Source organism: Mus caroli, unplaced genomic scaffold, assembly GCF_978045245.1.
Source record: "Mus caroli unplaced genomic scaffold, Mus_caroli_1 scaffold_15, whole genome shotgun sequence".
Taxonomy (NCBI): Eukaryota; Metazoa; Chordata; class Mammalia; order Rodentia; family Muridae; genus Mus; species Mus caroli.
The window spans coordinates 28,563,894-28,583,299 of NW_028227270.1; the positions used below are offsets into that span (position 1 = coordinate 28,563,894).

Below are 19,406 nucleotides of genomic sequence, written 5' to 3' on the forward strand. Positions count from 1 at the left end.
GAGAGATGGCTGAGAGGTTAAGCACACTTGGTTTTGCAGAGAGGTCCTGGATCCATTTCCCAACTGGCAGCTCCCAACTGTCTATAGCTTAAGTTGGAGGATGCCCTCTTCAGACCTCTGCCTACACCAAGTGCAAAGGTATCGCACATAGCATACATCCGTGCAAAACATTTATGCAACTATAAGTAAACAGAAGGTAGTTAAACAAACAGGCGGGAATTGAATCAGAACAATCCTATAGGACACTCAGTCCTCCAGTCTCAAAACTGTACAAAAAGTACTGCGATGGGAGGGTGAGCCTAGGGTCAGGCAGAGGAACTCAGAGGTGCAGCAGATAGAGGCAGGGCAATTGCCACAAAGGCGTCTGTCTGTAGGCATAAGCCGGCAGGATTAGTGGACCACCAAGCTGACTTGGGAATTAACTATGCTGCAGCTGGAGAAACAGAGCTGTACCCAGGGAATATTCCCCAGAGTGCTGACCTGGCAGAGGTGTGGTGTTCCAGGATCAGGGCCTGGCTTCCGGATCCCGGGAGCTCTGAGAAGAGAGAGCACGTGTGTTCTCTGCTTCAGGGGAGCGAGCTCAGGAGACACCCAACCAGCAGGTTACAGGGTCTCCCGGGACAGAACTCACGATGCTTGAGGGTCTCTGACGCTGATGAGGACTGTAGCGTCCGAGGCTTCCTTCTGGGATGGGCTAAGGACTCGGAGGATATAATATAGAAATATGGAGGCAGTCAAGTACGGAATTTGCCGTAAAAGAGCAAAAATGAAAAAATGAAAGCCATAAGAGAAACAAAAATCATTGGATCAAGAATGAAGAACCGTAAATGTCAGAGCACTTGATAATTTTTCTAACAGACACCGTGTAAGTTTCCATGATCCTCCCTGCTCCCTCCTTGTTAAAATCCTAGGCGCTTGAGGGAATGTGTCCTCTGGGAGACTTTTCTGCGAGTGCACCAAAAACACAAGGCAGAATTACAGCTCTCCTTCAGGAGAGTCTAGGCACACGGGCAGGGTTTGTTTCATGGCTGAGGACAGAGACATGTCACTCTGTCGGCTCTTATTCACGTGGAAAGTTTTCAGTGCAGCCATTTAGTTGTTCTTTGAAAGTTCATATTCACAGCATCTACTTCACTGGGTACTGTTTATAAAACTCATCTCAGCTCTCCACTTATGAAAATAAACTATGACCCACGTGCTCTGCAAAGATCTGTTAAAAGTGGCTGTGTGCCTAAAAGATGCTTCCTTTGAAATCCACAGAAAACTTAGTTTGGGAGAAGAAAATCTAGAGTATTTGTTTTAGCTACGTGTCTTTCGGTGCGTGTCTGTCTTCTTAATGTGTTAATCCCGGAAGGGGAAACTGTGGCTCTCACTAGAATGATGGCATATTGGCTAAAAGTGTACATGACCTAATTCAAGTTTAATAGACAAGTGGTATTTTTATTGGCTCGTAAAATGCCAGGTATTTGCAAACTGTTCTGAGCCGTGAAGTCATTGACGTTTCCAACAGTGAAGGGCTGCTTAGGTTTGCTTTTAGTTTCTCCTTCTATTAATTACTGTATGTCTCTGCTTCCAGGCCCCGCAGCCATTATTTTAAATTAATTCTAGACTCAGTTAGTAGTAAATAAAAGGGCAAAGATCCTATTTCATCTGAGATGAGAAATAAATCTTAATTTTCTTCTCAGAGGAAGTGACTCAACATCTATAATCCCCCAAACTCAGGAGGAAAGAGAGAAGGCAGAGAGAACAGAGGGGGAGCCTCTCCTCGAGTGCTTCTGCAGCTATTATCTGTCTTTTCCTGCCGTGTTTAAATCATTTGTACTAAGACTGACCAGTGCTTCAGGAAACTTAGCACTGAGCTGCTATAGAAGGTTCCCATCTAACAAGTTCTCTTCTGGCAGGAAGCACATAGTGGTGGCAACCCAGACATAAGAAAAGTTCTGTCAGACTCCCTCCTGGTATATGTACGTCACAGAACACGATGCCAGTTCTGTCCCTGTCCTCACACGGTGGCCAAATGGAAAAGCAAAGCCAGAGGACCTGAGAGAAGGTGGGGAAACAAACCTAGAAAGTGTAATTTGGGCAAAGCCTTAAAATATATCATTTTCTTTGGCCACACTGCAACATACGAGTTTGTTGGCTCGCTGGCCTCTGTGGCAGCTCTGGCTTGGCACTTCCAGCTGGTTGAAGAGGCACCTAAGGAAAGACACTTCAAGATACTTGCCACAAGTCACACAGATCGACAGCGCCAGAGACTTAAGTGTGTATATTAGTTTCCACTTTCTGGTTTTTAATATAAATGTGTTAGGGGTATGTGTGTGTGTGTGTGTGTGCGCGCGTGTGCCTGTGTACACGTGCACACACCACAGCATGGGTCCTGAGGATTGAACTCAGGTTTTCAGGCTTGAGAGCATGTGCCTTCCCCATCCTGCTGGCTCCATTTTATTTTTTATATATACATAGTGGACATTTCATGGAGAAAGTCTAGGCACTAAAGATGAGCAAAAAGGAAAAAAATACTCATGAAAGACTCAGAAATTATTCAACTAGGCTTGACAATTTTTTCTACAATGCATATGCATGTTTGTGTATATATGTGTGTGTGTATATGTGTGTGTGTATACACACACTCACACTTGCATATATGCATGCACATATATACAAATTTTCTGAATGAAGATATTCTTACAACTTCCTTTTGGTTTTCGTTGAATAGAATACCAAAATTTTTTTCTACTCTTTTTATATGAAACTATTTTGATTTTTAAAAAGATTTATTTTTATTTTGTGTGGGTGAGGATCTGCATGTATGTGTATACTATATGCATGCCTGGGTGACCACAAAGTCAAGAAAACAGCATTGAATCCCTGAACTTGAGGTACAGAGAGTTGTGAATTGTCATGTAGGTACTGGGAACAAAACCTGGATGTTCCTAACTGCTGGGCCATCTGTGTGTCCCTGGATCTATTTCACAAGGACTTGTCTCACGACTGTACTTTTATTTAAGTAGCCCAGCTTTTTCAAGCACACCTGCTGTATAGAGTCTTTACTAACAAAAGCATCTTTAAATGAACACTTTTAAACATTTTTACTACACTTCATCATTTGTCATGTGTGCTCATACATGCAGATCAGCTGTGCTTATCAAAAGTGGAGAAGAATTTCAACAGCTGAGTCTTGTCTTTGACCACGGGGGTCATTGGTCTTGGCAACGAGAGTGTATATCCTATTTTGTGGCTGTGTAGCTTTGTGGTTTTGTGGGAGTCCTAACGATGGGAGCAGGACCTGTTTCTGATAATCTTGTCTGCGATGGAGATCCCCTTTCTCCTACTGGGTTGTCTCATCCAGCCTTAGTGTGAAAGGATGTGTCCAGTCTTGTTACAAACTTGATATGTCGTGCTTGGTTGATATCCATGGGAGGCCTGCCCTTTTCTGAAGGGAAATGGATGAGGAGTGGATGGGGGTTGGGAGGTTATGGAGGAAGGCCTGGGAGGAATGTAATATATGAGAGAATAAATTAATAATAAAAAGGAATGTATATCCACTGAGCCACTCTAGGGCCCTGAAATGAACATTCTTTTCTTTTAAAAGAGTTTTACTTTAATTTTAGCTGTGTGTGTGTGTGTGTGTGTGTCTGTCTGTCTGTCTGTCTTAGGTAGGGTTTTACTGCTGTGAACAGACACCACAACCAAGACAAGTCTTATAAAGGATAACATTAAATCGGGGCTGGCTTACAGGTTCAGAGCTTCCTCCATTATCATCAAGGTGGGAATGTGACAATATCCAGGCAGATATGGGACAGGAGGAGCTGAGAGTTACACCTCTTGTGCTGCAGGCAGCTGGGAGAAGACTGGCCTCCAGGGAGCTAGGATGAGGGTCTTAAAGCCCATGCCCACAGTGACACACCTATACCAACAGGGCTACACCTACAAATAGTGCCACTCCTCAGGCCAAGCATATATAAACCATCACACTCTCTGTCTCTCTTTCTCTGTCTGTCTCTGTCTCCATCTCCCTTTCCCTCTTCCTCTCCCTTTCCCCTCCCCTTTCCCCCTCTGTGTGTGTGTGTGTGTGTGTGTGTGTATGTGTGTGTGTGTGTGTGTGTGTGTGTGTGTGTGTATGTCTGAAAGTGTCTTAGCAGGTTCATCAAAACCTTGGAAACAAATCATTTTAGTCTTTCTAGCAAAACTCAGCCATAGGGTTCCACCCACAAATGGTCATCTTTCGGGACCAGGTCCTGTTATACTTAGGACAGCGATGGAGTATAAAAAGCAAGGCTGATTCCCATGAGTCTTTAGTTGGTGCATAGAATAAGAAAGAGGGCTTTGCATGTGGGAACAGGCAATAAAGTCCTGTTCATAATCTGTTTGCTAGACTGTTGGGGATGGGTTGCTGAAGGACAGCGCTATATCTAAAACATGATGTAAAATATGCATACAAAGATCTAGCTGTGCTCTGGAACACAGCACACTGAGGCTGCGATTTCAGTCCTGCCCTCACAATGACCTGAGCAGGCTCCTTGCCTAAGCTTCACTTGTTGCTCCAATGCTTATTCTAGTTTCATAAGGTTGGCCTATAAAATGAAAGCAACTGAGAACAGTACTTACTGTCCTGAAGTCCTCAGAGGTACTTGTGCTTGGTGAGTTAGTGAATCCATGCCTTTAGCAATGTGCATGAACTTTGTCTGACTTTCTGATGGGGAAAGACTCTCTTTATTCATTAAAGTTCACTGTTTATCTTTGGATTTGCTATTTTTTTAATTTTCTGTATTTTTCCATTCTCACAAAATGTCCTCAGGAGAAAGGTAGGTCACTGATAGTGCCGCACCATGCCAAGGACCTTGCACACAAAAATTGGTAAATCAGTATTTGTGGTCACAACCTACATTCTCCCCAGTGAGTTGAAGGCCACTCCGCCCAGGACCATGTCCCTTTTGCTCTCACTGTGTCTTTGCTTTGCATTTGGCTGCAGCCATCCTCCGCTACCTGAAGAATGACGGGAAGATCCATCTGGTGGTGTTCAACAACTTGCAGCTGGCTGATGGGAGGCGCCACAGGGTTCTCCTGAGACTGAGCAATTTGCAGAGAGGAGATGGCTCTGTAGAACTCTACCTGGACTGTGCTCAGGTGGACTCGGTGCACAACCTCCCCAGAGCCTTTTCTGGCCTCACCCAGAACCCAGAGTCCATTGAATTGAGGACATTCCAGAGGAAGCCCCAGGTAGGAACCCGTGAACAATTCTGCAAGGAGGAAAAATGGGTTTCTGTGGCCCAAAAGTTCCAGGTCTGTGCTGAGGAAAGTGTGTCAGCTCATTCCTGTTGGGCCCGTGCTATGTATTAGAGTCACCTGGAGAACTGCAAAATGTGTGTTAGCTAGCTCTCCTCAAGACAAGTTAAATTGGAATCTCAGGATCTGGTGCCTAGGCAGCAATTTTCTTTTAATTCACATTTAATATGAAGTCAAAAATTGAGGACTTCTGTTTCAGGTGAAATAGGTAAACTCCTTGGAGGTGACCTTTCAAACAGTTGTTCAGTTTAAAAGGAGTAGCTAAAATTAAGCAAATTATCTTTGTCTGACAGGACCCTGTACATTCTCTCCTCTTATTATGTTATTAGTTATTATTTTCATGCAGATTACAAAGAATGTCACAGAACATAGAACTGCCATTGGGTGAGAAGCGTAAGAAACAATATCTTTCTTCACAGATATTGGCAAAGCATTCACTAACAAAGATGAGCTTAATAATAGCTTTGTTCAATGCAGCCTCAAAAAAAGGGGGGGGGAATCCCATCAAAAATCCCATTGTCTTCTGTTTCATGCCATGTTGGTGAGATTTGTAATTGTCCTATCAGCAAACTTACGCAAGCAATTTTCTTTCCTCCTAGGACTTCTTGGAAGAGCTGAAGCTGGTGGTGCGGGGCTCGCTGTTCCAGGTGGCCAGCCTCCAAGACTGCTTCCTGCAGCAGAGTGAGCCTCTGGCTGCCACAAACACAGGTGGGAGCCCCTGGGCAGTGGTCCACTCACGTCAACATGGACACTTGTCCAAAGACTGGTCCCCTAGCCCAGATATGTCCTTGGGAGCACAGCAGCCCCTGCAAATGTCTGTACAAATCAGGCTCTTGGACAAAGTCCAAGCCAAGTAATCTTTTCACTGCCCTTTTATTTTTATAACTCACAAATATGGACCAATTAAACAACAGCATCAGTAGCATTATTTTGTTAGAGGAATTAAATAAATTACCTAAATTGAATTCAGAAACCCTAGATTTCAAATAATCTTGTCATAGCAATTATTTGAGGAGTCAGTTGATTTTTAAATCACTTAGAAATGACTGTCATCAATCAGACACAGAGGTGCATGCCTCTATTCCTAGGACTCATGAGGCCGAGGCAGGAGGATTGCCAGTTTGATAGGCAGGGGTGTAACTTAATGATAGAGTACTTTGCAGAGCATGCACAAGGCCCTTGATCTCTAGGCCTGCCAAGTGACACTGGCTGAACATTCCTTCCCTTTGTCTGTTCCTACAGGAGACTTTAATCGACAGTTCTTGGGTCAAATGACACAACTGAACCAGCTCCTTGGAGAGGTGAAAGATCTTCTGAGACAGCAGGTGAGGATCAAAGCCTGAGAGCACCGTCATACCAGCTTCCTGTGCTGGTGGGTGGAGTGGCCAGCTCACACAGGCAGGGAAGGACCTAGCCCTGAGCCACACCCCACAGTGTTCCACACAGCCCACCTGCCCCAGGGCTCCATCCAAAGAAAAGGGGATCATGCTTGTAGTGAGCCTCCACAGCCAAGATAGTGGGAGAGCCATCATAGGCTCCGGGCAGACTGTTGAAACCTTTCTTGGGCAGCCTTCCAGGGATACTTTCCTTCTGGGTTGTAACAAGTATTCCTTTGCAATGTCTTCTTTCTATTTCTCAGGTCAAGGAAACATCGTTTTTGCGAAACACCATTGCTGAATGCCAGGCTTGTGGTAAGTGCTTCTGTGGTGACCGGCTCATCCTGAGTGAGGCAATGCAGGCTAACGCAAGAGCTGAGGTGAGGCCACGTGATCTGAGGTGCGGTCATGTGACCGCAGCCTCTGGTAGTTCTGCACAAGAGTTGATGGGAAGGGACAAATTCATTGGGAAGCCACATTTCATTTTGTAGCCTACATATTCCACACGCGTTATAAACCTATGGATTTTTACTGGTCTTGTTTTCTAGGTCCTCTCAGTTTTCAGTCCCCAACTCCAAACACACTGGTGCCCATAGCTCCTCCAGCACCCCCAACTCGCCCAACACGCCACTGTGACTCCAGCCCTTGTTTCCGAGGTGTCCGATGTATGGACACCAGGGATGGCTTCCAGTGTGGACCCTGCCCAGATGGTTACACAGGAAACGGGATCACCTGCTCTGACGTGGATGAGGTAATGCTCAGATGGACAGAGTCAGGGGCCCTCTGGGTCTCTTCCTTGCCACTGTGGACCAAGAAGCCCTACTGTGTGTTAGGACCCCCTGAGTTGTCCTCCAGGCTCCATAGAACTGCGTCCTTAATGATGTCCCTGGGACACACTGAGCAGCAGCAGGAAGCCTTAACGCACAGCTGCAGCCATGACTGCCACTTTTCTGTCTTCCCAGCTCTTTTACTTGACTAGATCACTGCGTTGCTGTACTGTCCACTTTCCACTCCAATATCTTTGTTGATTATTTCTCTGAAGCAACAGATACTAGAAACCTGCACATATGGAACGTAAGGGTTAGGGTCTTTGTTCCAGAAGTTGTGGTAGCTTTCTTTGGGCTTCATAAAACAAAGGAGCAGAGGGACTCTCACGCCAAGCGAGTCTGTTAGGGAGGCCTGAGAGTAGCCAAGCACCCAAGGATGGAGCCCGTGAGAGCATGCCCGCTGAACAGCCAGCAGGCAGAGCTTCAGACGGAAACCGGCAGGACCGTCATCTGTTCCTAGTCTGGTCACGCAACATTGCTCATAGCCGGTAGCAAAGCTGCCCCCCAAATGCGCCTTCCCTGTACCAACAAGAAGGCAGCTGAAAGGAGAAGAGGAGAGACGATGTCTCTCACAGGGCCCTGAAGGCTAATGGCTGCTCAGCTGACCCCTCAACCCCTGCATCCCCCAGCTCTTGCTAATGTGAAGTTAGGCTGGTCTCTAGGAAATTTTCAGCTGAAGAATAGGTCCTGCACACGTTCCACAGAACTGTATCTGGTTTTTATCTGTGAGCTGGAATTTTCCTCCTTTTTGAGAGGGCAATAAATGCTCATGTTTTTAACATTAGTTAAAGTTTTTTTTTTTTTTTTTAATAAATAACGGAACCAGATTGTAGGCTCTTTTTAGGTGGCTTTGGAATAGGCACGACCTGGGCAGGGCTGAGAAGCAGGCTCTCCCTGAAGGACCCTGTCTAACAGTAGAAACTCCTGCCCTGCCTCAGTTTCCATGCAAGCTCACAGAGGCTCAGGGTGTCATCTAAATGCCCTCTGATGATTAGGGCAGTGACACAGGCCTTTCCGGGGAATTTCAACATGCTGGGGAGCTTGCCATACCTGGATGGAGACTGGCTTATGTTAAAGATCAATTTAATGTTGATACAGCCTCGCCTGTAACATAGTAAACAACTCCCGGGCAACCCAAACTGGGTGAATCAGAGACTCAACAGGTAACTATGAAATCGGACATTTTACTTTCCTTTTGTCAGTTTTACCCACAGAATATAAAAAAGCAAGTAAGTGTGTGCAGATAGACTATGGAACGTTCCAAGTTATTTCCCCAAAAGAGCTAAAGACTGATCACTTTCTCTCCCCAGTGCAAATACCATCCCTGCTATCCAGGTGTGCGCTGTGTGAATTTGGCTCCGGGTTTCAGATGTGACGCCTGTCCAGTAGGTTTCACAGGGCCCATGGTGCAGGGTGTCGGGATCAACTTTGCTAAAACAAACAAGCAGGTGAGCAAAAATGGTCATTTTTTAATTCATTTCTCATTATCAGACAATCCCCCAGCTTCTCAGCATAACCTGCACCACCGTGAGCAGCCGGTGCCTTGTGGAATATTGTGGTGTATGGTGAGCCAACAGGGAAGGGTTGTTTTGTTTTTTGGCTCCTTTCTGAGGGCATATGCCCATAAAGTCTAGAAAGAAGAAGTTGTTAACGTTTGGGTAATGGGGTATCTCTGGGAAAGCAGTAAATGTAGAATAGAGGATGCACAGAATGATTTTGGACCTGCTTGGTTGATAGCCTTTGGACATCTTGTCCTGCAGAATAAATTGAGAATCTGAGAGGCAAATAAAAGCTTGGGGAAATTAGATCACTTTATAGAGCCGTTGTGGCCAATCAGAAGCCGCTTTAAGAAGAGAGGGTTTAAAGGGGTGAGATTATCCCCCGAGGAAGCCTACCCATCCTCTTACATAAGCTATAAATTGCCAGAAAGCATCTCAGTACAGCATGGCGATCTCCATTTATCTCCAAATGCTCGACAATATCTGGTCATTATTTAACTGACTGACTGTGAAATGCTTTTTGATGTTTTCAGCCCTTAAAAATGGTTGGTCTATAAATATATTTTACTACCTCAGGGAAATGATTGGCTCTGAAGAAGGGCAAGGGGTCATTATTTCCTTGCTGCTTATCAAAGGATTCTGGAGGGCATCATTTTTTTTCAGGCTAGAAAAAGAAAGCAAACTGGACGCAGGATTGACAAGGACCTACTAGGATAATGAGCTAAGTTTTTCTTCTCTCATAAGGCCAAAATCTCTCAGACTAAACCAAGGAAGATAGCAAAATGCCATATAAAATGCTTGACATAAGCTACTAAGGGATACTTCCTATTGGATACAAATCCATATATGTTATATATATATATATGAATTCCAAACCCTAATTGTGTGTTATATATGTGTGTATGAATGAGTCACTTCACTAAAACTTTATAATACATTTAAATGAATTGCCAAGTTCAGTAGAAGTCAAAGAAAGTATTATTCTAGGGCTATAAGGGATGTCAGTGCCATGCCAGCACAGGATTTCAGGAGCAAGGGCTTTCAATGTGTACATGAAGGCAGTGGACATGAGAGCTAGGAGATCTAGTATGTGTGTATGTATCTTACGTAAAGCGAGGATCCTCAGCGAGCTTCCCTTCCCACAACACAGAGATGGGAAAAGTCAGTAGCTCAAAGGAGCAAAAGAGTCTGTTTGACTTTGGCTTGTCTACCACTCAGCACAGAGCCAAGTTCACACCATTTAGTTATAAATTCCAACTCTGTGTTATCAGTAAAACGTACCTATTTGCATAAAACCTTTCAGAAAGAGTTACATTGCAGAGCCATAGCCAATCAGATATACCGCTGTGTGCAGAAGATACCCACAACCAGGCCCCTCAATGTGCACAGGCAAAATCAGGGCTACTGTGAAGAAACTGTAATAAGGAAACTTGATAAACATCAACTGCCTATAAAAGGGTCAGTGCTGTGGTTAAAGTAAGGGGTACAGTTAGGAAAAATAGACAAGTATGAAAAATATCTAAATAAAACTAGGATTGGTGCGTGTGTATGGTTTCAAGGCTGACCACTTTGCACAACCAACACTAGGCTCCTACCTGGGAGGAGCTAAGTCCCTCCTCCTGGCGCCTTGTCTAGGGGTGGGATGCCATGGAAATTTTTCCCTACCAGGTTAATATATCCATCGATTCTGCTGGTGTTCTGGTCTTATTTATGCAGCCATTTTAGGAGAGACTGTTTCCACAGAAGACTTCCTAGCACCCTGGCTCTTGGAAGATTTCCATCCCCTCCTCTCAAACAAACATTCTCTGAGCCACATATGCAGGAGTCATTTGTGTGTATTTGTGCACATGCATACATATATGTGCATGTAACAAATATCATCAAAAAAGAGGCTATTAGCTTGAGCACAGTGGAGCATGGAAAGGGCTCAAGGAGTATGCTTTAGAGGGACTGAAGGGGGAGAAGTGATGTAATTCTATTTAAATTAAAAACATTTAAAAAACAAACCAAAAGCTCAATAAAAATCCTTCTTTTAAAGAAAGGAAACAGGCTATGATCAATTAAAAGTACAAGAACTGAATTTAATAACTCAGTATGAGAATGTTGCAATGGATCACACCATTATGTGTAATTAATATATGATAATAAAAAATGTTTATAAAAACACAGTCAATTGGTGAAACAGATTAGACACAGCTAGCTGGAGATTCATCAGCTGAGAAAGGATTTGGAGACCACCTCCTGGAATTTAGCAAAGATACACAAATAAGATGGAGGGGAGGGACTGAAAGAAACTATTGTGAGAATATTCATGATTTATCTGATGGTGGATCCAAAGAAGGACTAGAAATAATGAAATTTAGTTCTAGAATTTTCTAGAACTAAAAAAAAGATAGGAATCCTCAAAGGTGAGGGAGGAATCCTCAGAGGTGAGGGAGGAATCCTCAGAGGTGAGGGAAGAATCCTCAGAGGTGAGGGGGGAATCCTCAGAGATGAGGGAGGAATCCTCAGAGGTGAGGGAGGAATCCTCAGAGGTGAGGGAGGAATCCTCAGAGGTGAGGGAGGAATCCTCAGAGGTGAGAGGGGAATCCTCAGAGGTGAGGGAGGAATCCTCAGAGGTGAGGGAGGAATCCTCAGAGGTGAGGGAGGAATCCTCAGAGGTGAGAGGGAATCCTCAGAGGTGAGAGGGGAATCCTCAGAGGTGAGGGGGGAATTCTCAGAGGTGAGGGAGGAATCCTCAGAGGTGAGAGGGGAGTCCTCAGAGGTGAGAGGGGAATCCTCAGAGGTGAGAGGGGAATCCTCAGAGGTGAGAGGGGAATCCTCAGAGGTGAGAGGGGAATCCTCAGAGGTGAGGGGGGAATTCTCAGAGGTGAGGGAGGAATCCTCAGAGGTGAGAGGGGAGTCCTCAGAGGTGAGGGAGGAATCCTCAGAGGTGAGGGAGGAATCCTCAGAGGTGAGAGGGGAATCCTCAGAGGTGAGAGGGGAGTCCTCAGAGGTGAGGGGGAATCCTCAGAGGTGAGAGGGGAATCCTCAGAGGTGAGAGGGGAATCCTCAGAGGTGAGGGGGTAATCCTCAGAAGTGAGAGGGGAATCCTCAGAGGTGAGAGGGGAATCCTCAGAGGTGAGGGGGGAATCCTCAGAGATGAGAGGGGAATCCTCAGAGGTGAGAGGGGAGTCCTCAGAGATGAGAGGGGAGTCCTCAGAGGTGAGAGGGGAGTCCTCAGAGGTGAGAGGGGAATCCTCAGAGGTGAGGGGGTAATCCTCAGAAGTGAGAGGGGAGTCCTCAGAGGTGAGAGGGGAGTCCTCAGAGATGAGAGGGGAGTCCTCAGAGGTGAGAGGGGAGTCCTCAGAGGTGAGAGGGGAGTCCTCAGAGGTGAGGGAGGAATCCTCAGAGGTGAGAGGGGAATCCTCAGAGGTGAGGGAGGAATCCTCAGAGGTGAGAGGGGAGTCCTCAGAGGTGTGGGAGGAATCCTCAGAGGTGAGAGGGGAGTCCTCAGAGGTGAGAGGGGAGTCCTCAGAGGTGAGAGGGGAGTCCTCAGAGGTGAGGGAGGAATCCTCAGAGGTGAGAGGGGAATCCTCAGAGGTGAGGGAGGAATCCTCAGAGGTGAGAGGGGAGTCCTCAGAGGTGAGGGAGGAATCCTCAGAGGTGAGAGGGGAGTCCTCAGAGGTGAGAGGGAAGTCCTCAGAAGTGAGAAGGGAATCCTTAGAGGTGAATTAGGTACCAAGTGGGAAGGTAAGTAAAAGGCTCTTCTGACTAAAGGTTACAGAACAGTTAAGTTATACAGGTCATCTTCTCTGAATACTTTTATCCTTTATGAAGACAATTAGTGTCTGCAGTTAGATTACATGCACCAATGCCCAGAGAGCTGAAATATTCCTCACTCTCCCGCCATCCTGCCTGAAACTCTGTGTGACTTCCCCAAACATGTCAAGACAGGACAATTCATTTGCTTCTCTCTTTTAGCAGCAGGTCTGAGATGACTCTGAACTTTTATGCCTAGGTGTGCACTGATGTTGATGAGTGTCGGAATGGAGCATGTGTCCTGAATTCTATCTGCATTAACACTTTGGTAAGTATTTCTATCAAAGCAGGGCCAGGCTCAGAAGAAGGTGGGTGTGTGCAGATCGTAACTCCCAACACACAGACCATATGCACATGTAACTTTTGATGGGCAGAACGAGGGCAGACATCTATGCCCAAAGTGTGTTTATTGTTAGTGTCATTTTATAATTAATTTTTCTATTAAAAAGCCAGGTTCTTTATCCTTTGTCAAAACTGTCTGTTCTTTGGTAATTATGTTGCCATCCCATCACTATGAAAAAAATTACTGGTCAAAACCAACTGAAGGAAAGAACAGCTCCCTTTGGCTCATAGGCCACGTGGCCAGGAAGAACGGGTGGTGAGTGCGGAGCAGATGGTCATGTGAAGGTCTTTATAGGCATCGGCATATCCTTTCATCCCCAGAAGAGCCCTCTGAGTAGGCAGTAGGATGTGGTGCCCAGTCTGTGGATTAAAAGGCTACAGCACTGGGATGTTGTATAATTATGCCGAGGCCACACAGCTCCTTGGGTGTCCAGTCTTGCTGCAGCACCTGAGACACCCCCATGATGCTATTACCACGTTGAAACATGATGGTACTTACACTTTTAGACCAAAGCTTGTCTGCCCAAATAGATTTGGAAACAGTTATAGCAGAAGCCACCTAGAGAGAAGTGGACAGTAAATAGAACTCCAGAGACTTCCAAGATGAAAGAGTAGGCAAGAGGAAAAGTAGAAGCCATGAGAAAGAATAGGTTGTCAGACTATCTGTTGGAGTTGAGAGAGTATTTTAAAAATATTTGTGAACAATGCTTGGCCTTGCCAGTGGAGAGGTCCACAGTTTTAAAATCATCCAATTGTAAATTATGACATGCAATTTAAATGTAAATGATTCAATCAGTTCAGATTTGTGGATGAATACATTCTGAGGGTGGATGAATACATTCTGAGGTATTGTCATGAAAGTGTGGGGCATTTTACAGTGCTGTGTTAAAGATGTAAAACAAATATTCGAGCCAAAAGGGGGAAAGCCACACCTATAACATCAGCACCCAGGGGGCTGAGGCAGCAAGATTGCCCTAAGTTCAAGACTAGTTTGTGCTACCTAGGCACAAATTTGTATAGTCTAGACTATCAAGTGACACTTTATCTAAAAACAAAACAAACAAAAGAATGTCGTTACAATGAGGTGATAGCTGTGCTGTGTAAATTAACTGTGGTAAATCCTTCACAATGCAGACACATATTATACCATCACACTGAAGAGTTTAAGTGTGTACAATTCTGGGGACCTGCCTGGTGAAAGGAGAGAAGTGACTCCCACAAGCTGTCCTCTGACCTCCACACACACACTTCATAGCACCCATGCCAATATATATATATATGCCAATATATATTCATATATATATACATATATATATGAATGATTATATATAGTATATATAATAATATATCATTGTATGTATTATTATGATATATGATTTGTAATATATATCATTTTATTTGCTAATTGAATCTCAATAAAGCTAAAATAATGAGTAGAAGAGGTTAAGAGCCCTTACTGCTCCTGCAGAGGACCAGGGTTCAGGGTTTCCCACATCCCCATGGGGCCTCATAACTCCAATTTCAGAGGATCTGACACCCTCTTCTGGTCTCTAGAGGTACCAGGCATGCATATGGTGCACATATAAAGATGCAAGCAGAATATTCATACACATGAAATAAATAAATGAATATTTAAAACAAGTCTAAAAACTATCTGTATTGTTATATTTTAACCTTGAAAAAAATTAGAGATCTCCCACCCCAGCCTGTGAAGAGCCAGCAGCCCCTTTGCCTCTTCACAGGTAACAAAACTCATCAGGACGTGTCAGTGCGAGCCATCACCACGTCTCTGTGTGTATAAAAACTGAAGGAAGTTAATTTATGTTTAAATTAACTTTTTAATCAAGCCATTTCCCTATCTGTCCCCAGTGTGAACTGTCACTCTGCCTCGCAGGACCTCAGCGGAACCTTCAGCCTTTCCCTCTTTCCCCCCACGGCAGAGCTGATAAGTCGGAGTCCAGCCTTCTCCACCTTCAGTCCTAGTTCTCTAAAGGCTATATAGCCGGTTGCACCTTCCGGCCTGGTCATGCCCAGGAGGCTACGAGACACGCCCGCGCAGAGAGCTATGGGTCTTTATGCTCAGTCCGGGTACCACCAAGCAAAGACCAGTGATCTTTGCTCGATTCTGCCTTATCATCTCATCTTTGTCTCGGTAGGGATCTTATCGCTGTGGGCCTTGCAAACCAGGGTACACTGGTGATCAGACGAGGGGATGCAAGACTGAAAGGAGCTGCCGGAACCCAGAGCAGAACCCATGCAGTGTGCATGCGCAGTGCATTGAGGAGCGGCAAGGGGATGTGACGTGTGTGGTAAGCTCCTGATTTGCTTGATGGCTTTCCCCTCCTGCTTTCTAAGCTCGACCTCCCCAGTTTCTAGGAGCTTCAGAGTGTTTACTCAGGTCAGATTAACACTGTGCATCTGGAAGGTGAAGACAGTTATGAATAACAATAGGTGTGCACGAAAGTATAGAAATGGGACAGAGCTGGGGGAGAGGACAGGAGGCTCTCACACCTCTCTGCTGCTGACATTTTAGGCAAAATTTCCACAGAAGGTCATAGGGAGTTGGCGCCTCATTAGGGCTCCACCATTCAGGTATCAAAGTGGCTGGTTATTCCTCTGCCAAGAGATGAGAAAGCAGAGAACAAGGTCAGCTGGGCCACAGATTGTCGTCCAGAAACCTAACTGAACCAGTGAATATATTCTGTGCCTGTCTTGGTTGCAACTTTCAAGTTTGACCCTGATGTAGGCACAGCTCAATGAATAGTCAGTCTTTCTACCCATTCCCAACCCCGGTGCCTTGGCTCCTGGCTGAGTCCTTTATAAAGAAACCTTCTTCCCACGATCCATTCCCAAACCCCAGGATCACAGCCCTCAAGGGGTCTTAAGCACTAACGTCTCAGATGGCTTCAGTTGCTTGCTCCTTTCTGTTGTGGGCTCCAGGTGCACAGTAGGAGAGCCTCAGCCTATGCTCCCATGACCATGGTGAGTCCCTTTGAGCAGTGTAAAATATCCCCTGCCACAACCCCTTTCTGGGCAAGGTGTGGTGGTGCATACCTGTAATCCCATCCCTGTGAGTTTAAGGTCAGCCTGTTCTATTAAAAGAGTTAGTTCCAGGCTGTCCAAAGCTACACAGGAGACACTGCTTTAAAAAAAAAATCTCTTTCACACTCCACCTCAAACTTACACTTCTTTATCTTTCTGGCTGGAAACTTTCCCCTGGTCATCTTTATCAAATTGGAAAATGAGGCTGAAAACTTAGATAGATAGATAGATAGATAGATAGATAGATAGATAGAGTAATAAAGAAAGCCCTCCACCGCAGTGCTAGTAATCTAGAGCAAGGCTCAGAGGAAGGAATGTGCTATGTCAGAGGAAGAGAAAGTACCAAGCTTCCCCCATCCTGATGATAGGGCATGTTAATACATACACATATACTTTTTTAAAAAGTCATTGAAAAGCAAGTATATATCTGTGCTTAAATTCTCATATTCTGTGAACAAATCTATGGCTCCTCTGGGATGGTGGGTGATGGGGCTCTTAATATGTTTTTGAATTTGTAATAAGGCACAACGACAGATGGTAAAGGATTAATAAACTCGGTGTGACTACTAAAATAATTTAATCTGCCAGAAAATGGCTCATTAAAAATGTATTTGTTCCTAAAGGGAATTTTTTCCTCATTAAAATGAGTAGCAAATCAGACCCACAGATGAACTTTCCAGGCCTTGCGAGGGTGGGCTGTGGAAGCCCCTGAGTGGGATGGGGTTTGGGGGAGGAGCTTCTGGCCTGGGATGGAGGAGTAACAGGGATGACTCAGGCTGCACAGGGAGACCCAAAGAGGGGGACAGGTAGGGAGCACCAGGATGCTTTCAGAGCTTTGTTCCCTGCTGCTGGTCCTGAGTCTCCTCAGCTTCCTCCCTCTTCTCTCCTTTCAGCTCTAGTCGAAAATCAAGTGTGAGTTTCCTCTTCTGCAATTGTTGCCCCCTTGGCTTTCCTCATGGTCTCCGTCTCCTTTCTTTCTCTTCCTGTCCTTCCCTCCTAACCTCTACAATCACCTTCCCACCTCCCTACCCCTAGTCCCCAACTCTCACTCCTGCCCCTGAGGTGGTTTTAGGAAGGGTTTCCTCTTTCCTTGGTGAATCACTTATCCTGGATGACGAGCATCTTTGGATAAGGATTTGATGCAAGGGAGAACACAGAAGTACACATTAGCTAAGTGCAACGTGTAGAAGTCGGAAGAGGACGGATGAGGTTCATGCTCCCAATTCTGAGAGCCTGAGCAAGGCTGACCCAGGCTGAGCTCATGTGACTCTTGCATAAAAGGGACAACGATGACCTTGCAGTGTCTTCCTAAGGACTGAAGAAAAAGCCTGGGAAAATCCAGTTTAGAAAAACCATTGGCAGATAGACCAGAGAAGTGACTCAGCAGATAAAGGTACCAGCCACCAGCTTCACACACACACACACACACACACAGACACACACACACAGACACACACACACAGACACACACACACAGACACACACACACAGACACACACACACACAGACATACACACACACAGACACACACACACACAGACACACACACACACACAGACACACACACACACATACACACACACAGACACACACACACACACACACATACACACACAGACACACAGACACACACACACACACACACACACACACACACCACTTTTAACCTTCTGTCCTTTCATGCAATGCTGTAATTGTTTTTTTTTAAACTGAAACAAAATCATTACTTCCCACTTGGCCTGCTGGTAGTGATGCTCACTGTTGGTTTTCTGGGCAACGAATGCTCAAGGGAACATATCAAAGAAGGGTAAGGAGAGGTACACCGTCCATGGAGGTACACAGGACCAGCACTGACAACACCAGTGGGAGCCACCTCTGTTCACCAAAAAGGGTTTAAATAGAGATAACACACTTTAAAGTTTCTCTCTTTGGGTGGAAGTTGACTCCCCAAAATATCTTTGGAGCTGGAAAGATGGCTCAGCAGTTAAGGGTACTTGCTGCTTTTGCAAAAGACCTGAGTTAAAATTTCAACACCCTTGTGTGGATCACAAGTCCCTATAGCTACAGTTCCGTAAGACCCAATGCCTCCTTCAGCCTCTAAGGACACATGTACATACATGATACACATACATACTCTTGGGCACACATCTATACACACTAAACTAGTAAATAAACCTGCAAACTCAATATCCCATGAGCTAAACTAGTGCTTGCTCAGGACAAACGCACTGAAATAACTTGAGGCAGCAAATCAGGTCCTCAGCCATAACAAAGCTGTTAGAAGCCTGACATCCCAGGAGAAGTCCCATGGAGTCCATTAAGGCACATCCAGTCCTTGTCTGAGCCAGAAGGGATGGTATCTATCCATCTCCCTTTGAGCCTTTGGAATAAATTTAGAATCATTAATCCATTCCCATGTAATTATGTATTGTTTCCGGTTTTTCTTTGTTTGTTAGTTAGTTAGTTTTGGGGTGTGGGAGGTTTGCTCTACTAAACAGAGCTCACTGACTATCTGACTATCTGGCCCTAAGGAGGCTCCAGTTGCTACCTCTACAGCATTGGAATTGTGGGCATGAACTGCTGTGCCTAGCCTTTGCTGTGGGTGCTGGGGACCCAAATTAGGTCCTTAAGCTTGTGTAGCACGTGCCATATTAAGACTGAGGTATCTTTCCAGCCCTTGTTTTGTTCTGGGGCAGAACAAAACCTCATATATCCCCAGCTGGCTTTTAACTCACTATGTAACTAAGGATGACCTTGAATAGATTTTAATCCTCTTGCCTGTACCTCCTAGGTCTCCTGATATTGCAGGCATGGTCCACCCTGCTTAGCACAACTGAATTGTTAAATCCCATCTATGCAGGAAGTGAGGCTCCTGGACCTTCCCCTGGGGACTCTCCCAGGGGAACAGAGACAGAGTCGGTCTCTGCCTCCTTAGGGAGTGTTTTCCTCGGAGCTGTAACGGGCTCTCCCTTCACAGTGTGGTGTTGGCTGGGCTGGTGACGGCTATGTCTGTGGAAAGGATGTGGACATTGACAGTTACCCAGATGAAGAACTGCCATGCTCTGCCAGGAACTGCAAGAAGGTAAGGAAAGGAAGCTATGGGAAGAAATACCCTGTGGACTTCCAAAGCCATGTCTTAAATGGCTTTGGGAAGGTTGTTCTTATCTTATGTTAAAAAAAATTAAAGTAGCTGCCTCTCAAATGGAGCAAACAAAATAGCTACTAACCAAGCC

The 19,406-nt window shown here is 45.3% G+C and overlaps 1 protein-coding gene across 1 annotated transcript in view; it reads left to right on the plus strand.

The window, feature by feature from the left end:
- Thbs4 (thrombospondin 4) overlaps window positions 1-19,406 on the plus strand; it is a 43,547-nt gene that overhangs the window by 12,508 nt on the left and 11,633 nt on the right. Inside the window, exons 3-11 of the mRNA XM_021180088.2 lie at window positions 4,973-5,220; window positions 5,886-5,994; window positions 6,529-6,611; window positions 6,926-6,977; window positions 7,211-7,413; window positions 8,800-8,937; window positions 12,989-13,057; window positions 15,288-15,440; window positions 19,151-19,255. Coding sequence (XP_021035747.1) covers window positions 4,973-5,220; window positions 5,886-5,994; window positions 6,529-6,611; window positions 6,926-6,977; window positions 7,211-7,413; window positions 8,800-8,937; window positions 12,989-13,057; window positions 15,288-15,440; window positions 19,151-19,255 — 1,160 coding nt within the window. The remainder of the gene's footprint in view (window positions 1-4,972; window positions 5,221-5,885; window positions 5,995-6,528; window positions 6,612-6,925; window positions 6,978-7,210; window positions 7,414-8,799; window positions 8,938-12,988; window positions 13,058-15,287; window positions 15,441-19,150; window positions 19,256-19,406) is intronic.